The 18,253-nt window shown below is 37.4% G+C and overlaps 2 protein-coding genes across 5 annotated transcripts in view; both read right to left on the bottom strand.

The window, feature by feature from the left end:
• Positions 1-2,625: 2,625 nt before the first annotated feature.
• Positions 2,626-8,700, bottom strand: tmem267 (transmembrane protein 267). The gene is made up of 3 exons (XM_026298425.2): positions 8,657-8,700; positions 6,904-7,369; positions 2,626-5,353 (listed from the first exon to the last, which is right to left on the bottom strand). Exons 2-3 carry the CDS (start codon positions 7,309-7,311, stop codon positions 5,018-5,020), a joined length of 744 nt encoding a protein of 247 aa, XP_026154210.1. The 5' UTR covers positions 7,312-7,369; positions 8,657-8,700; the 3' UTR covers positions 2,626-5,017.
• A 3,979-nt stretch (positions 8,701-12,679) lies between these two features.
• Positions 12,680-18,253, bottom strand: part of cntfr (ciliary neurotrophic factor receptor) — a 204,246-nt gene continuing 198,672 nt past the window's right edge. For all 4 annotated transcript variants that reach the window (XM_026298385.1, XM_026298387.1, XM_026298384.1 and 1 more), the window contains 2 exons: positions 15,123-15,249; positions 12,680-14,265 (listed from right to left, as the gene is read on the bottom strand). In XM_026298385.1, the coding sequence (XP_026154170.1) occupies position 14,265; positions 15,123-15,249 (128 nt within the window). In that variant the 3' untranslated portion in view covers positions 12,680-14,264. The remainder of the gene's footprint in view (positions 14,266-15,122; positions 15,250-18,253) is intronic.

Genomic DNA, 18,253 nt, shown 5'->3' on the forward strand with positions numbered 1-18,253 from the left:
ACCATTTTGGTTGACAAAAAAATGTCAGTATAGTATGACCATTTTGGTTGACAAAAAATGCCTTAGTATAGGCACACTAGTATGACCATTTTGGTTGACAAAAAATGTCAGTATAGTATGACCATTTTGGTTGACAAAAAAAGTCAGTATAGTATGACCATTTTGGTTGACAAAAAAAGTCAGTATAGTATGACCATTTTGGTTGACAAAAAATGCCTTAGTATAGGCACACTATAGTATGACCATTTTGGTTGACAAAAAATGTCAGTATAGTATGACCATTTTGGTTGACAAAAAATGTCAGTATAGTATGACCATTTTGGTTGACAAAAAATGTCAGTATAGTATGACCATTTTGGTTGACAAAAAATGTCAGTATAGTATGACCATTTTGGTTGACAAAAAATGGCTTAGTATAGTATGACCATTTTGGTTGACAAAAAATGTCATAGTATAGTATGACCATTTTGGTTGACAAAAAATGTCAGTATATTATGACCATTTTGGTTGACAAAAAATGTCAGTATATTATGACCATTTTGGTTGACAAAAAATGGCTTAGTAGTATGACCATTTTGGTTGACACAAAATGGCTTAGTATGACCATTTTGGTTGACACAAAATGGCTTAGTATGACCATTTTGGTTGACACAAAATGGCTTAGTATGACCATTTTGGTTGACACAAAATGTCAGTATAGTATGACCATTTTGGTTGACAAAAAATGGCTTAGTATAGACACACTATAGTATGACCATTTTGGTTGACAAAAAAATGTCAGTATACTATGACCATTTTGGTTGACAAAAAATGCCTTAGTATAGGCACACTAGTATGACCATTTTGGTTGACAAAAAATGCCTTAGTATAGGCACACTAGTATGACCATTTTGGTTGACAAAAAATGTCAGTATAGTATGACCATTTTGGTTGACAAAAAATGCCTTAGTATGACCATTTTGGTTGACAAAAAATGTCAGTATAGTATGACCATTTTGGTTGACAAAAAATGTCAGTATATTATGACCATTTTGGTTGACAAAAAATGGCTTAGTAGTATGACCATTTTGGTTGACAAAAAATGGCTTAGTATGACCATTTTGGTTGACAAAAAATGGCTTAGTATAGGCACACTATAGTATGACCATTTTGGTTGACAAAAAATGCCTCATTATAGGCACACTATAGTATGACCATTTTGGTTGACAAAAAATGGCTTAGTATAGGCACACTATAGTATGACCATTTTGGTTGACAAAAAATGTCAGTATAGTATGACCATTTTGGTTGACAAAAAATGTCAGTATACTATGACCATTTTGGTTGACAAAAAATGTCAGTATAGTATGACCATTTTGGTTGACAAAAAATGCCTCATTATAGGCACACTATAGTATGACCATTTTGGTTGACACAAAACGTCAGTATAGTATGACCATTTTGGTTGACAAAAAATGTCAGTATAGTATGACCATTTTGGTTGACAAAAAATGGCTTAGTATAGTATGACCATTTTGGTTGACAAAAAATGTCAGTATAGTATGACCATTTTGGTTGACAAAAAATGTCAGTATAGTATGACCATTTTGGTTGACAAAAAATGTCAGTATAGTATGACCATTTTGGTTGACAAAAAATGCCTTAGTGTAGTATCTGTATATATATATATATATATATATATATATTGTTTGTTTTCCAGATTTAAGGAAATACTTGAATGGACAGATAATGCACAGCCTGTGCATGTACAAAAAATTTCAGCCACACTTGGAACTTAAAATATAAACACATCCATACCCATATATTTTCATATAACATTCAATTCAGTTATAAAAATGTAACTATACAGGAAAAGAGAATTTTCCTGATTTTAGTAGAGTCATTGGAGGAATGGCCTGTATTTCTCAAAAATATTGAAGCTCAGAGGAAAAACCTGATCTATTTGGGCTTCTAGACTCTAAATGTCTCCACTTTAATTCTTACCTTTCAGGTTTATCACTCAGTTGTCTGCTGTGGAAAACGCGGGCAATTTGAAAGAACTGATGCATTTTTGTACAAGTCATGTTTGTGCCTAATCTTAAAAATCAGGGCCCCCATTGTTTACACCAGCACATGGAAAATGATATATCTGCTGCTTCTGAGACACCCAACCAACCAATCTTGGTCCTCGAGGCGGGAAGCGTTTGCTGGAAAGTAGTCCAAGCCCAGGATGTGTGTCCCAGCTGTGAAGAGGGGCTGCTGAAGACAGAACAGCCTGTCTCTTACTGCAGGTGTGTAGACAGCTCTGGTGGACCTGGGGTTCGGGGCTTCAGTACTCTCATGTTTCAGGATGATGTAAAAAAAAAACAAAAAACAAAAAAAAGGTGTTTGCCAGATATTTTTAACATTGTTAGTAGGCTTTGTATATTTTAGACTTAAAGTGAAAAAAAACTGATGAGGGAGAAAGTCAAGATGTAACAGTGCAGACATCAACATTGAAAGAGTAAATAGAAAAAGATGAACACAAGCAGAACCTGGTTCAGAACCAGCCCAGGTGTCACGTGACAGAGACATGTAGAATATAAACACAGACAGAAAACTGTAGAAACCAAAGTAAAAACTTAAAATGCCTCATTTTGGGGAAAGTACTTGGTGATTTAAAATTTATTTAGCCATATCCTCTTAACAATTGATTCACCTCATAAATCACCTTTACATTACATTAGCTGCTTTCAACTTAAAATGTATGGATGACAGTGAAAACCAAATATTGTCCATAGCTGAGTTCAGACAGTTATTGGAATTTACAGTGTACAGGATATATTTAATTGAAATAAAGCTTAAAGATAAAAAGAACACTACATTAAAAATACCTTGTCACTACATATAAATTATTACCACTGTATAATAAAACATTAAGAAAACAATTCAAACTAAAAATGTGCAAAATTCAACTTGTTTGTTGCATTATTAAAGGTCACACTGTAAATATGAGCAGCAATAAAAACGTTTTACTGAAAATGACAGCGACAGCGTAATTTCCTCTCCACATAAACACCAAATCATATGGAAAACAAAACAAAATTTTTAAATTAAAGTCCTACGTACCAGAACTGGTCCCTACAACACAGTGCAATTCTTAAAATTTAGGACCTGATTAGTGCAAAATGTCCTTTTTTTAATTTTTCAAATTGAAGACTAAACACGAAAATCTTTAGTATGTGAAGTGAAATTATCCCTTCGGCACACTGCCACCACCTAGTGGACAACCAGCGCCACTACAGCTACAATCACAAAGCCTTTAAAAGAAAGCCTCAAAGAAAATGTGATAAAAGTTACATTTGTTGTGGCTGATTATTGAGAATACTGTGATCTGAGGTTTCCAGCACAACCTATAAACCATGTCCAGATCAAAACATTAGAAGCGGGCCATTACAAACCTCTTTAGGTGACCCACCATCTCTTTTATACTGAAAACAAACCAGTCACGTCAAATAACACAAATCTCTAAAACCCATTATATACATTCTATTACACATCATTATGCAGTATTTAAAACATAGTATTAACAATACTGTTAAGGAATGATCTACATCTAAAACAGTGTAATGACTTTCCCTCTAAATGTCCAGTAACTTCTAACATTAAGATAAAATACAATACAGTCTCTTATCTATCTGCAAATCGATGGTTTCACCACTGAAAAGCCAAATTGCATGTAAGCTGTGCTGTACATTATGAATCAGTTCAGTACAGTAGCACAACAAAAAAAAACTGCAGTGGAACAGTTTACACTATATTAAGTTAATGCAGAAATCACATATTTCCATTTTACACATATGTAAATATTAATTATATTAATATATGAATTTACCAGTAATATTACTGCTACACACTACAATATACAAATTATTCCACTGAATTTTAAAAACTAATACCCAGAGTCTACAATTTAATTTCCCTTAGTCCTGTTCATGGTTGGTGTTAAATGAAAAGTCACTGAAGACACCATGTACCCATCAAACTGACTTTGAAATACAAAATCATCTGTTGGTTTGAAATAAGGACATGTTTTCAGATACTGCAAATTGTAGAAACAAAAAGCCACCACATTACAGAGCTACCAAATCACCATCCATATCCGTGGGTGACATGCACTGAAACCTACTGCAGCAACCTGGCTTGTCTAGGAACAGTTATGTTTGACTGGACAATAAGGCTCATTCAATTGACAAAGAAGAAGACAGCTGATGACATTTTTTTTCAGCACTGGTTAATGGTGGATGCTTCATTGGAATGTGGCAGGTATTTAAAACTCTAAAAATCTTGCACTACTAAGGCAGAGACAATTTTACACGCAGATAACCGTGGTAACGTATTGTTGTCTAACATAATGCCAGTGTGATAGAGCCTGTGATGCACTGACCTTTGGTTGACTTCTTAGGCTGCGGTGATAAGTTCGGGGAAAAGAGATGATGTGCAGACTTGTACGTTTGAGGGAGGTCAGGTCTCAGGACCATTTTTCGGATGTGGGCAAAAGGACAAATAGCAGGCAAGCTTGTGTAAAAAGTTAAAGCCTTTAAAGGGTCACTCCTGAAACACTTAAGACAAGTATTAGAGATCAGCATCACTCTCCAGATACATGAGCAGAATTGTCATGTGTGTCCATGTTAGCACAAAAACACAAACAAAAAAACATCCAGGATTGGCACCACCACCTCCATTCCCCCTCAAACAGATAATTGTCGTTTTACCGATATTTCCTTCCATGGAGTTTTCTATTCACCCAAATACATGTTTTATGTTTCAAGTGCAAGTGTCATTTTCACTTTAAATATCACTTAAGTGCCAGAAAACCTTTTTTTTCCAGTAATTTCAAGTCAAGATTCATGGTTAGTTCATCATTCAGTCACAGTGTGAATGTGTGAAAATGGTGGTTTCTCTATTCCCAGGTACAGCATTAAACCACAGTACTTATAACGGTTGTTTTACAAAGGTAAGGACATATTTGCTCAGAGGGCTCCATACCAGATCAGCATTAAACATCGATGGCCACCCCGTGTTTGGTGGAGATCACATCCCTGGTTCCTGTCAGATACATGAGCACTGAGCAGAGGTGAGGAAGTGTCGCTGTTGTGCTGACGTACAGCCAGTATGGGATTGGCGCCGTGTTGCCAAATGGGCACACCCAAAGGCCGTGGCGCACCGCATCTCGGACATGATGTGTCGCCATGGAAATGAAAAGCATCCACGGCAAGGAGCACCAAGCGTCTTTTAGGCGGCCGATCCACATCAAGAAGCGGAGGGAGAGACAGAGGACAGGGATAAGGGAGGAACAGTGTAGAGGAGGACGCTGAGGGAGAGAAACAGCAGCCTGCAAACAAATTGGGAGAGAGAATGACAAGTTTTTTTTTTTGCTGAACACCTTTTCACAATGTCACAATAATACTTGTAAAGACCAATTTCCAGTGTATACACTAAGTATAGATTCTGATACAACAGCCCTGAAATAAATGCTCCTGTATGAATGTGATGTGTATGTTTCTTCCTGAGAGATGTTGATTCAATTGTATGATCATTGTGAAGGCTGTGGTTTATGCTGCTGTTGGGCTGTGCTGCATGTTACAGAAAAGTTTCTCTTTAGGTGAGCCTCACTGACATGCATGGTGTAGACAAAATAATAGGAACACTTGTCAGGATAAAGCAAGAGTTCAACAGCACCACAAACAGCTTCTAAAATGATTGTTTGTTGTGTCAGGTAAAAAAAAAAAAAAACCCAATAATTTAAAACAGTAAAATCTATTGCTGCTCTTTACAATCTGAGGGGTAAAGATCAGTTAATAGAATACAGAACATAGATACTCTATGTTAATGTGGTCATAATGCACAAGCTGACAGGCCTTTTTAAATGAAACTGTGTCTAATATGTACTCTGTGTATTTTACCTTACCAAGAAAACATCCAAAACATATGTGCTTTGTATAAATATATTATTTTAAAGTGCTGGCCTCCTATTTATTTTGTTTTAACTCAACACCCCACTACACACACTGGGCTATACACTTTGTTTAATGTTTACAGAATTCAGTACCAACTTAGCTATTATTTCTTTTTAAACAAACTTTTAAAAATCCATCAGAAATGGTATAGGTTATATTAGATTATTGCCATTCTGTTGTTTATTCATGGGAAGTAGGTTAAAAATGGTAAATGCAACAGTTGAAGAGCTACATATCCCTAGCTTTGCCTATGTATCCCTCAGTCATAATATTTGGTGGAGTGTGATTTATTTTGTCACAAGAACATTTTTCACCATCAGAGTTTGATCAGGAAATTAAGGGTAACTGTCTAATTTAACTTCATTTTTTTAGCTGTTAATTTAGTAATGTAACTAACATAACTCACTTCTGTTGTTTTATGCTCTTCTTACACTCTCCGTAGCTCTGACATTGTCAAAATATCATTTATTTCTTGTTTAATAAGCTCCATGTTCTGTCATCTATAATATTCGGTTAATTTTCCTGATGGTACTGTTTCAGTATTGGTATCGGGGGATATTTAGGCAGGTATTGGTATCTGTCAAAATTTTGATATCATGACAACAGAAAAAATATGTTTTATATACAAATTCCCTGAATGTGTTAATGTTGTCTGATAAGAATCAGAGTATTTTTACGAGACTTGGTGTTCGACAAACACATCATTAGCAAAAAAACCTGATAAAGGTCAAATCTATTTTATTCCGCCCTTTTTATTTCAGTCTGCTTAGCTTTAGATAACTCTAGCACACATTTGTCTATAGCGGAAATACACTCCCAAATTAACATGAATAAATATAGCTTCTCTAGACTGTTGTATACACTGCAGAGTTGTCAATACATATTAAATATGCAGCAGAACCTTCAGTAAGGGTGCAGGTCTTACCTTGAGTGACAGGGATCCAGCCATGTAGAAGTGGTCCAAGTCTATGATTGATGCCAGGAGACCGGCCAGCAGTACCTCATACAGATCACTCTTTTTCCTCAGTCCAATAACAACTGCCCACGACCACAGCCCCACCAATCCGTGAGTGGCGTTGTCCAGGGCAGCACGCAGCCATAGGTGGTTCTGGATGACCGACAGCTGGAGGGCGTGGTCTGCCACCACACAAAACATACCAAGTCCTGCAGATGCCAACAGGGAGGCGGAGCTGAATGTCTGTAGGAGGGCCTGAGCTTTCTCTGTTTCCACAGCCAGACTGAGGGGCACGGGAGCACGATCTGCCCCAAGGCCTACCCCCAGTAATGGGGATGAGGAGGGGGAGGAGTCGAGCTTGGAGTAGAATCCTTGCATACTGACAGATGGCTAGGGGCGGCCAATAATCACCAAAGGTCAGCAAGATTCAGTTATACTGGGGAAAGAAAAAATGAGAGGGATTAATCAGTAAAATGAAAGGAGGAAAAAGTGGGTGAGACTTAGGGAACATTCATTAAATACACAAAGTTACAAATAACTAGAAATACTATGTTCCAAATATGTGTTCCATTCCACAAACTGGATAATAACATCCATCCATCCATCATCTATACCCACTTATTCCTAATTAGGTTCATGGGGATCTGCTGGAGCCTATCCCAGCTCTCTTTGGGTGAAAGGCAGGGGTCCACCCTGGACAGGTCACCAGTCCATCACAGGGCCACATAGAGACAAACACCCTCACACACTCACACTCACTCCTATGGGCAATTTAGAGTCACCAATCAACCTGACATACATGTTTTTGGACTGTGGGAGGAAACCAGAGTACCTGGAGAAAACCCACACAAGCACAGGGAGAACATGCAAACTCCACACAGGAAGGTCCCTGCTGGGTTTTGATCCAAGAACCTTCTTGCTGTGAGGCAACAGCGCTAACCACAAACCACTGTGCTGCCTGGATAATAACATACACAACACAACTACTAAATATTTTTTAAAATTCATTATTTTATATCATATACCACATAACCATAAAATGTTTAGAATATGCTCAAAATCAGTTAGTTATTAGTTGTGATGTGGATAACAATATATTCAAAACATTTATTATGTGGTCTACATGATGAATTAAAAAAGGATCATAATTGGTGGAAGTAAGTCTTTAAATAAAATACACAGTATATCAACACCACTGCCCTAATGTGAATCTGCTCATGAAGACAAATCTTTAAGTCCATCGCTTCCCATCCAACCCACTGCTCTTTGAGTCCTCAACCAGAGGGAGTATAAAATAGGTCCCCATATCGTCCACTGGGTGAAATGTAGGACAGACTCCTCTCTGATGTAACAGCAGGACCAATAACATGTATGATCATTTACCTGGCTTACCTATCATTTGAAGGCTAACAATAGTTAAGGGGTTTTATTCGTAGTATGACATTCCCATCAGAGATGTAAAAAAAAAGAAAGATGCGCTGCCTGATCTCATCTTTACAAGCTGCAGCACCGCTAGAAGCTAGAAGCTAACAGCTAACAGGCTAACAGTAGTGGCTGCTTTGTGTAGGCGGACAGCACCGGTCACGATTTACGCCCACGGTGTGCTCCACAATATGACGCCCTTCACTTGGACTTAACCCGTAGTTTAATTCCATGTTGCCAAATACATGAAACACATCTATGTTGTCTTTATCAACTGGTTGACAAACAAAATGCTACTCACCCCATTGCGCCGCATCGGCTAGCCATCCCCAAACTGTCTGCACTTCTTCTGTTGTATTTGTGGTAGTACTGACGGTGGGCGGCGCGTTGCTGCCACCAGCTGGTCATGGGTGGAACAGCAAGCATCCCTGATCCCAGGAAATAATTCAGTGCTTTTTGTTTCAGTAATTTCAAATATGATTTAGCGTAATAAGAAAAATATGTAAAATGTCACTTAAAATAGTGGCTGTTATTTCAAGAATTAACCACTCGCGGTACTATATAATGTAGTGATTATGGGTCTTAAAAACAATAAACACCAAGGCAGTTACAGTACAAACCATTTCTTTGAGAGACGGCACATGATACTGTAAATGATTAAAACGTCCATTTCATAGTTGGACTCTGGAAACCTTGTTTACCAGTTAGCCTTGAAATTTCTCATTAAATCTAGTTAAAAGTGAGACTGCATTTATTCAATCACTTACCAAAACATGAACTCACACTTACAATAAGTGGATAAATAAAATGATTATTGAAGTCCTATAGTGTTGCATGGGGCAAATCAACAATGAACAGGACAGAAAAAGTAACTGAAATTAATTTATAGGTCTTTCTTTTAGCAGCTGCAGTGTTGTGAGCACCACTAGAGGGGGAAAGACCACAGAATGGAAACAAATGACAAGGCACTAAGCATTGTAACCAACTACATAATGTAAGTAAATAAGATGCTGCCAATACTGTGAACAGAGCTTTGGTCTCTTAAATTTAGAGAATGAATTATTTTACAATAGTTTACTCTGATACTTCAGGATACAAAATAACTGAGACTACTGAGTATCACTACAAAGGAGAAGGGGTCTATGATCCACAGTGAGTAACATTTTGGACAGCAATGTCCGTGATGAATGTAATGACGATGTGGCGCCAATGTTCTTCCCACTTGTTGTGCCCTGTGTTCTGTTGTGTTTAAGACTGACAAGCATTAACAGCAAACAGTTCAGTCACTGGCTGATTTGACAGGCAAACATAATCAGCATTTCAGTCACCTATCCAGGTAGAAATTTGGAGCTCACTGCACATTTTCTGCCACAGTTGCTTTAAAATCAAAATTTTGACATGAAAACTATATCATTAAATTAACAGTCTCTAAATACGTACCACTGAAGGTCCATAGAAAGTAGGATTTGATTGAAGCAGGTATGAAGCTCGACCAAAATAAGACACGGACACTCTGGGTTTTCCACACATATATTTAAACACTAGAAGTCCTAAACCATTTTCTGCTTGACCCTTTTACACAGAGCAAAAGGCAAAATAAAAGGGATGACGATCCATTATCAGAGTGGACTTGAATGATTTATGGGTCACACCTGGACAAAAGAGATATGAAATAAGAGTTTCTTATACCCTGGGTTTGATCTATTCAGCACCATGGACAGAGACACAAAGACAATGACTGTATTTGAATATTTCAGCACCACAGACAGCACACAGAGGGAGATTGTATCTGCTGCCCTCCAGTGGCAGCATAATATTGTTATCTTTTTGTTAATTGTATTAAAAATATAATTTAAGCAATCCAAATGTATGAAAAAGTGCCATCCTAGAGTATAACAAAGTTAAACAAATTAAAAAAAGAAAAAGTGTGTTTCAACGCTCTTCACAAAGATGCTGTTTTTTTTGCCAGGTTCATTGGTAATTATTATAGCTGTGATGTATTGGAAGAATCACTTCTCTGTGAAGTTTGGACACTGATTTTGTGAAATGTTATACTTTTTGGCATCAGGCAAAAGTTACAGATGTCCTCACTCAGCAACCTTGTGGTGCCTTTAATGTACATGCTGCAATTCAGTGTGATATTAAAACTGATAGAATAATGGCCAGAAAAAAGACAAATTGTAAGATGATATAGTAAAAATATGTTTTGAGGCAATGAAAAGAGGGATGATAAAAAGAAAGGTAAAATACTAAAAAGAGAGAGAGATAAGAAGACAGAATAAAACAGTCATGCAGAGAAAGTCATAGAGGAAATGCAGGGCGGCAGCAGCTTGAGTGTTTAAAGAGGCGAGAGCCAAAAGCCAGGGCAGAAGTGAGAGGGAAGCAGCGCTCTTGTCATTCATCCAGTTATCAGTGAAAAGGTCAAACTAGTCATTAGAGCAGAGCAAAGCTACTGGAAGTGACTCTGAATAGTGCACGTACACACACACACACTTGCACTTTCTTATATACTTGAGGTTAACGTGGATTACATCATGATTGCAGACAAAGAGAGCATGGCTGAATATTTCATTTGCCATTTAATTAAAGTTCAGTTGAAATATCAGGTGAAAAGATGCTATTTAATAATTCTTCCTTATTAACCAGAAGAGCAGAAAAAATATGATTTTCTCTATTTACAAGACAAAGAACAACAAGGACACTATGAGACTAGCCCTCTCCACTCTCACATAATGTCGTGTCATTGTACATATTAATCAGTTTCTTATTGACACAACCATTTAAAAAAGAAATGAAGGCAAGGGAAGGGAGAGGGAAGGAAGGAAAGAATAATTAATGCAATACCCACATAAGCAGATACACGCTCGTCTCCACACACACACACACACACACACACACACACACACACAGAAGGCTTCAACTCGCAGCTGTTAGATGGTGTATTGATTTGTACTAGGTCTCCAGATCGGTAATGACAGCTAGAGAGCTTGAAAGAGGGAAGAGAGACAGTGAGACAGATTAGAGAAAGATAGAGACAAAGAGAGTGAGAAGGCAAAGGTCAATAGAAAATTTTTTGGCAGCCACATTTCTTACACCGTCTTCCTCCTAGTTGGTTGTTGAGTGTATTCGAATCAGAGCTGATACTGTAAATGTCTCAAATATCCACGTCAGCTCAAGTATAGCTAATATGAGACTAAAGGAAATTTAGCCTCATATTGCAATTTTGGCAGTTATATGAGAGTCAACTAATTCATTTCTGACATCTGAGAAGACAGCAGCACTGCAACAATGCTAGATCCGGAAACACCAGCAGACAGATGATAACACAAGTTTTAAACAAAACCTATACTACTTTTGTGAGTGACATTTTATCATAAAATGATGGAAAGCTAAAAAAAATACAACCATAATCATAATAAACCAGATTTTGTCCTTAAGATCAGGGATAGATCAAGGTTACAGTGAAATGATATTTACTGTAACAGTATACAACAAACATGAGTAAACCCCAGGTCAATATCACTAAAATGTTATTATAGTTTGTTGTTATAGTTTGACCTTCCACTTTAAATTACTCCAAAGGTGTTATGTTGGATTTAAGTGAGGTCAGATACAATACCTCTTGTGTACCTTTTGCAGTGTGTTTGGAAAATCCCTCTCTTTTGGGTTACAAACTTCAGTTCATAGTGCCTCCTATACCTGTCAACTGGTGTATATATTTTAAACCCATTCAGCCCCATTAGGTTTCCCTTCATGTAATTTGGCAAAGTATCATTTGGTGTTGTTTTATGAGCTATAGTTTTCCTATTGGAAGTTGTCTGTAGAGCCTGACTTCATGACAATATCCACTCTGTCTGTTTAGTCAGCGAAACATTAGCTTTGTGACAAGTCAGAAACACAGCCTGTTGTATATAATGTAATTACACTTATTTCAGCATGACTGTCAATGCTCCCCTGTGTTGATGTAACCAATTGAGGATGCATTTTACACATCAAAAAAAGGAAGTGAAGAGTGAATGATGCATTGCAGCCAAACAGTTTAAAAGATAAAATGAACCTTCATGCAATGCCAATATAGCTCATCTGAATTTGTAAATAACTTCTACCCTGCCAAACTGAGAAAAAAATTAAATGAAGCGGCATTTGTTTTTGATTGTGCAGAATGTGGGAGAAATGATATGGGCCATGACTGTTATAACAATGAAAACTCCATGCCAGATAAAAAGTGTCTCGCCGCCTCTCACCAGGAGAAAACTGGCAGTCCTGATATTTTGTGTTCTCTGCGTTTGAAAGGCAAAATGAGTATGACGCCAGTGTGCCATCATTCATTGTGAAATGGTCACATTTAATGGTTGAAACCTGTCATTGTATATACATCTATAAAAAAGACCCCAGGTACAGGTTACGACATTCTACTGCTAATACATACATTATTATTATTATTAAATAATAAACTTTTTGTTCAATGTTAAAGTTACATATCACAGTTTACAAAATAGGATCAAGGAGAATTAAGCCATTATGAATGCCTGAAAAGTAAACTAAAACCCTATATTTGTGTTTTTATTATTTGCCCATTAAATCAAAAAATACAATAAAACACATCAATATTCCTTTGAGTAACATAATATTAACTTGTGATATTGGCTATTGAAATGTAAACTGCAAAAAGACATTTGTTCTTTATGTTCATAAAGGCGTCAGGATTTGGAAAGCAAACTGTGGTGTGTTATTGTATATTACAGCACAGATCAAGATGGAAAACCAACCCAACATAGCTCGCATTAATGGTTCAATAACCAACTTTGCCGCCCTCAATACAAAGTCAAACCAAAAACCAAAAATGTGTGGGCAAAGAATTGATCAGCCTCATATCCACTTTATTTCTTTTACAATCCAGGTCTTCCTTGTCTGTTGCTGAAAGCAGAAAGTAAAGCTAAGTGTCTAAATAAGCCAGACTACCGATACTGAATTCTTCAAAGTGTTAGTCCTCTTACTGAGAAACGACTTGCTCTGAGCAGTTTGATTCAGTCGTTGGAGGCAAACAGATTCAGAGTGTGATTGAGTATTTCTGTGGCTTCTTTGTCAAATGGTAGTTTTACACAAACAGGAGCTGCAGGGTTCCCCAGATTTGTCCCAAGTGTGATTTGTATACCGTTTGAGTCGGCATCAATAAGGACATTGTGCGCGCACACACTCACACATGTACACAGCTTTCTGGGGGTTTTCAATCCAGGATGAAGACAGGCACAGGCTTCAGGAAGCTCAGTGAATTTTCTAGGAACCATTTTGTTGGGGGTGAAGAAGAAGAGTCTTTGGCATGATGATTTAGCTGTATGGGGACTGCTGTGATAATAATACAGGCAAACACACACACACTAGTATGTGTGTGTGTGTTTGCCTGTGCAGTGACTGCACTTTAAGAAAAGTTAAAATTAAGACTATCGAATGATTAATAAAAAAAGGACAAAAAGATTATACTTTTCCTCATCTAACAAGTCAATGTTTTAAAGTCTGCCAAACAAATCAGTCTGCTGTGGCCCATCAAAGCCAGCAGAGGGTAATGTAAGACTGTTGGTGCTAATATCACTGCTGCTGTGGTGGCTGTTGCTGCTCCTGTTGTTGTTGTTGTTGGTGGTGATGATGATGATGATGATGATGCCACTTTCATAAGTTCCTCTGAAGAATTTCCTTGTCACCATTAATTAAACAAACAAAAAAAAAAAAGCTAAATCGCACCATCATAGTCTGATCTGATGTCTAAATAATCTTGGTAAGTGACTGCGTGATGGGCAGAAATGATCAATGCACCATATCCTTGAAACATGTGCAAAATAGAAAAAAGACCAGCCTCCTCCTCCTCTTCTTCCTCCTACTTCTCATTTCCCTTCAGGAATAAGACATTTACATCTGAAGAGAGAGAGCACACATTAGGCCTTTCAAACTGCTGCACCTCATCAACAAACTGTCAGATCTGTTGACCTTGCTTGTATCGCTTGTGATTTTCCTTTTATTAGCTGACCAGATTGTACTTCACACAGTTTTTGTCATTTCTATTGATTTATATGTGCTTCTATACGTCTAGCTGTCAACCCATCCATCTAAACCGTAAAGAGGTTTCCATTCCAGGTGAGGCTGCTGTGTTCAAAAACCTACCCACTGTAGGAAGAAATTACATATGGCATTTATAGCATGTCATCAAAGTGCCAATCTGATCTCTATCGCTATCAATCTATCTCTGATGAGATGTTGCACATAACAAATTTCCAGATTGGTAGGGGCTGATGTTTCTGGTAGCAATGGTTCATATGAGCAATAGGTGTTGAACTGGAAATGGTTAATGTCATTCAGTGTCATTATATAGATGCTGTTTATTTAGTGTTTCTCTTTTGACTGAATTGAGCAGAAACACCATTTCCTGTTTGTTCACTTTTATGACCAATTTAGTGGTTTCAGCATTCACTGTTCAGCATCTACATCTTCCACATGACACGTTATGAAAGGATTTATAGTGTAAAATCTGTAAAGGTAATGAAATGGGACAGCTTTGGATCGGATTCTACTTCAAAGCTTTCAGGGGGTCTCAGCAGAAAAATGAAAATAAAAACTCCCTGCTGGGCCATAAAACAAGAGCAACAACCCAATCGTTGTTGCTCTTGTTCCATTAAATATGTTCTAGACATCGACAGACATGCATCGACTTGCAGATATATGACTGGGTTCATTATAAATTCAAAGATGAGAAGTGTATTTGTGTGTTGTCTTACCACATGAACAGCAGCAGCATTCCTAACAGCAAAGGGGAGAAAAATGTGAGGAGCCTAGCAGCTCGGCCCACTGGAGGTTCAGCCTTTTGTGGTGCGTTGGAGGACGGTATGGGGGAGGTCGTAGTCTCTGCAAAACCAATCAGAAAACACAATAAACCTTACTGAGCATGAATTCCTCTGAATTCTTGTTCTGATTTGTTCTTCAGTTCTTTTTATTCTTTTTTATTTTTGCCTTGCAGGCTAAAGGTACAAAATGTCGTTTTGATGAATGGTCACCAAAGAGTGCTCATCATACTGGGAAGAACCAAACAGAAAGGAAAATACAGTGCTGGGTGAAATCAATTCTAATCTGCAAGCACAATCAATATGGGACTTGTCAAGGCAGTTATGAAGTGAACTGGACAAAAAAAAAAAAAAAAAAAAAAAAAAAAAATCTCATTCATACTGAAGCCGCAGGGAAACGGGGATAGAGACAGAGTAAAATAGGTAGATAATATATGGAGATGGAAAGGAGAGAGGGAAACTGAGGACGAGGTAAAAACCATGAGATAAAGGAGATAGTGAATAGAGCAAGAGGGAGACAGATACAGAAAAAAATGGGTAATGTGCATTGCAGAAGTTAATATATTTCTGGTAATAGGCAGGCTAATACAGACTTAGCCATTTACACATCCTTAATATGCTGTATATTTTGAGTTTACAGCACAAGAAAATGACTGTGTGCTTAACCATTGCTTACATTGCTTGACAAATAAAAATCTCAGTTTAATGTTTTATAAAACAGGTCTATTGCTACAGCTGCAGGCTGCACAGTAGATGTTAACTCATGCACACTGTTTGCCGCTCGGTCTAATACCCAAAGCTTTTTTTTTTTCTTTTTACAGGAAAGAGAATATGATTTCCCTCTCCTTCCAATTAATGATTGTTGTGTAGTACGGCGATGGGAGTCAGGAGATATTAGAAAGAAGCAGCCAGGTGTGAAATAGCCAGAGAGAGAGAGAGAGAGCGAGAGAGAGAGAGAGAGAGTACTAGGACATATTTAACATGTTCAGCAGCTCATTGCAAAACTTCCTCCGTGCAGCAAAACATTTAGCTTTGGAGTGGCAAAGAAAATAAAATTTATGCAGAAATAATGCCGACCACAAGTCGATGTAACAAGCAGGTGAAGATAGGTAAAGATAGTGTGAAGTGTCTGAACAGAGAAGCCAGAAAAAAACAATAAAAGGGAAAAGAAGAATAAATAAAGGATGCACTAAAGGAAGCGACATTCATGAGATTAAATTTGCTGAATGACTTTAGTTTCTCCGACAGTTTACATGTACGATGATGTTGTGCTCAACTGTAGCATCTGTGATCATCCACAACTTTGTGACTATCCGTCCTGGAGGTTAGATTTAGGTTTTGGTTTACACACAAATGAACGACATCAACTATTTGCAAACAAAGCACTAACCACTACTCACAGCAGCCAGTACAAATACCAAACACAGAAAATAATAAATACAAAAATAGGCCATGTACATTAAAAATACAAATACTGTGTTTATGTAGAGCTCTATAAGATATTAAGAAGCTGAATCTTCATGTTTTTGTTATTTATGGTCATCTATTTTTTTTTTTTATGTCTTTTTTTTAATGTTCTTTTATGAGAATTTTTTAAGCCAGCCAGCTATGGCAAATAGATCTGTTCCCTCGAGTCTCAATTGCCGTTGCCAGTTAGAGGCATCAATCAGTGCCACAGCAAATGAAGAAGGATTTCAGTTTTTTTGTTTTTTTTAAAATGCCGTTGAATAAATGCTGAGTTAATCCAAAGTTTGACACTATATCAAAAGTTTGGTACTAAAATACACCTGCAGAGTCAATGTTACCCTCTGTCCTTCAATTCTTATCAACGCGCCTACCTTGAGTTTAGAACCAATATTTTTTAATTCAAATTTTTTTGTTCTGATGATTCAGCCAGTAGAACGTCATGCCTCTCCAAACATTAGAAATGCTCCAACTGTGTCAGACGCCTGTAACATTATCTATGGAGAAGCTGAATTGGATTTTCACCTTCAGAACCCCGGATGCCTGAAATAAAACTCCATGCCACTTTCGTGATATAATCATTTGTGTTTATTCTATTCATTTCAACTAGCATGTAGCAGATTAGGACATTAATGCACGGCTGGTTTGGGTTTATCTGTTGTGGGTTGTGGTTATTATCATTTGCACTCATATATTTTTCACATGCCTTGAAACAGAAACTAAGCATTTATAAATAGCTCTAGACATGACATATATAAGAAGTATTATGTAGTGTTGCCTGTTTCATACTAGACAGTGTCTAATTTCTGTCTCAGAGTGTGGGCGAGGCAGGAACATTTATCATGGGTGGCTGCAGTGCCAAGGATGGTCTCGACTTTTTAAAGCTTCAGGCGATCTGCTTTTTACTTCCTGGCATGTGGTTGCTACGCAATGGTCCAAACACTGAGGATGGGATTTCTAAATGTCATTTGTCTGTCACTACGCTATCCTATCGGCTATCTGCAAAGAAACCTAGAAATGCATGCAATGCACACATTTGTGGGAACAAATGCAACTTTGTTATCTATCCCAACAATCTTTGATTGAGACATTACAGTGAACTTCATACAATTTCATAACAATTGGAAAATTGCCCCATTTGACATTTGACCAGTATTGTAAGTATGAATGACTCGCTATTGCTGATGTGTGTGGACAGAAATAAAGAAAAACTAACAAAACATGAAGGAAGAGGAAATGTGGTGCAGGCAAACCAGAAGAAAGAGAAGGAGGAAACAGAGAAAGTGTAACTGTGTGTTTAGACCGTAAGCTACACAATCAATAAGTCACAGGAAGCCTGTTCATTTCCTATTCAGCTAAGCAGCCAGGAAAGTTTTTGGCTGAACCTTTTGTGCTTTTTGGTCTGGTCATTGAAGGGCACTCAGATATTCTTCTTGTTTCCCTGTTGGAGTGATTCTGTTACATGTACAGCTATTACAACAAGCAACTGCAAGCTCAATAATTAGTTCATTTCTATTCAAAAACCATGTTTCTTTTAAAACATCTGCACAAGATTTTAGCAATTTCTTAAAATGCCTGCTAAAAGTTTCCAGGAACAGTCTTTA

The sequence above is a fragment of the Mastacembelus armatus genome, chromosome 12 (genome assembly GCF_900324485.2).
Source record: "Mastacembelus armatus chromosome 12, fMasArm1.2, whole genome shotgun sequence".
NCBI classification, from domain to species: domain Eukaryota; kingdom Metazoa; phylum Chordata; class Actinopteri; order Synbranchiformes; family Mastacembelidae; genus Mastacembelus; species Mastacembelus armatus.

What these genes read in the sequence shown, in the direction of transcription:
- tmem267 (XM_026298425.2), bottom strand. Translation starts at nt 7,311, where the DNA reads ATGCAAGGATTCTACTCCAAGCTCGACTCCTCCCCCTCCTCATCCCCA. An exon ending in CTGGATCCCTGTCACTCAAG is followed by an intron (nt 5,354 to 6,903) that starts GTAAGACCTGCA and finishes ATTTGTTTGCAG; the next exon opens with GCTGCTGTTTCTCTCCCTCA.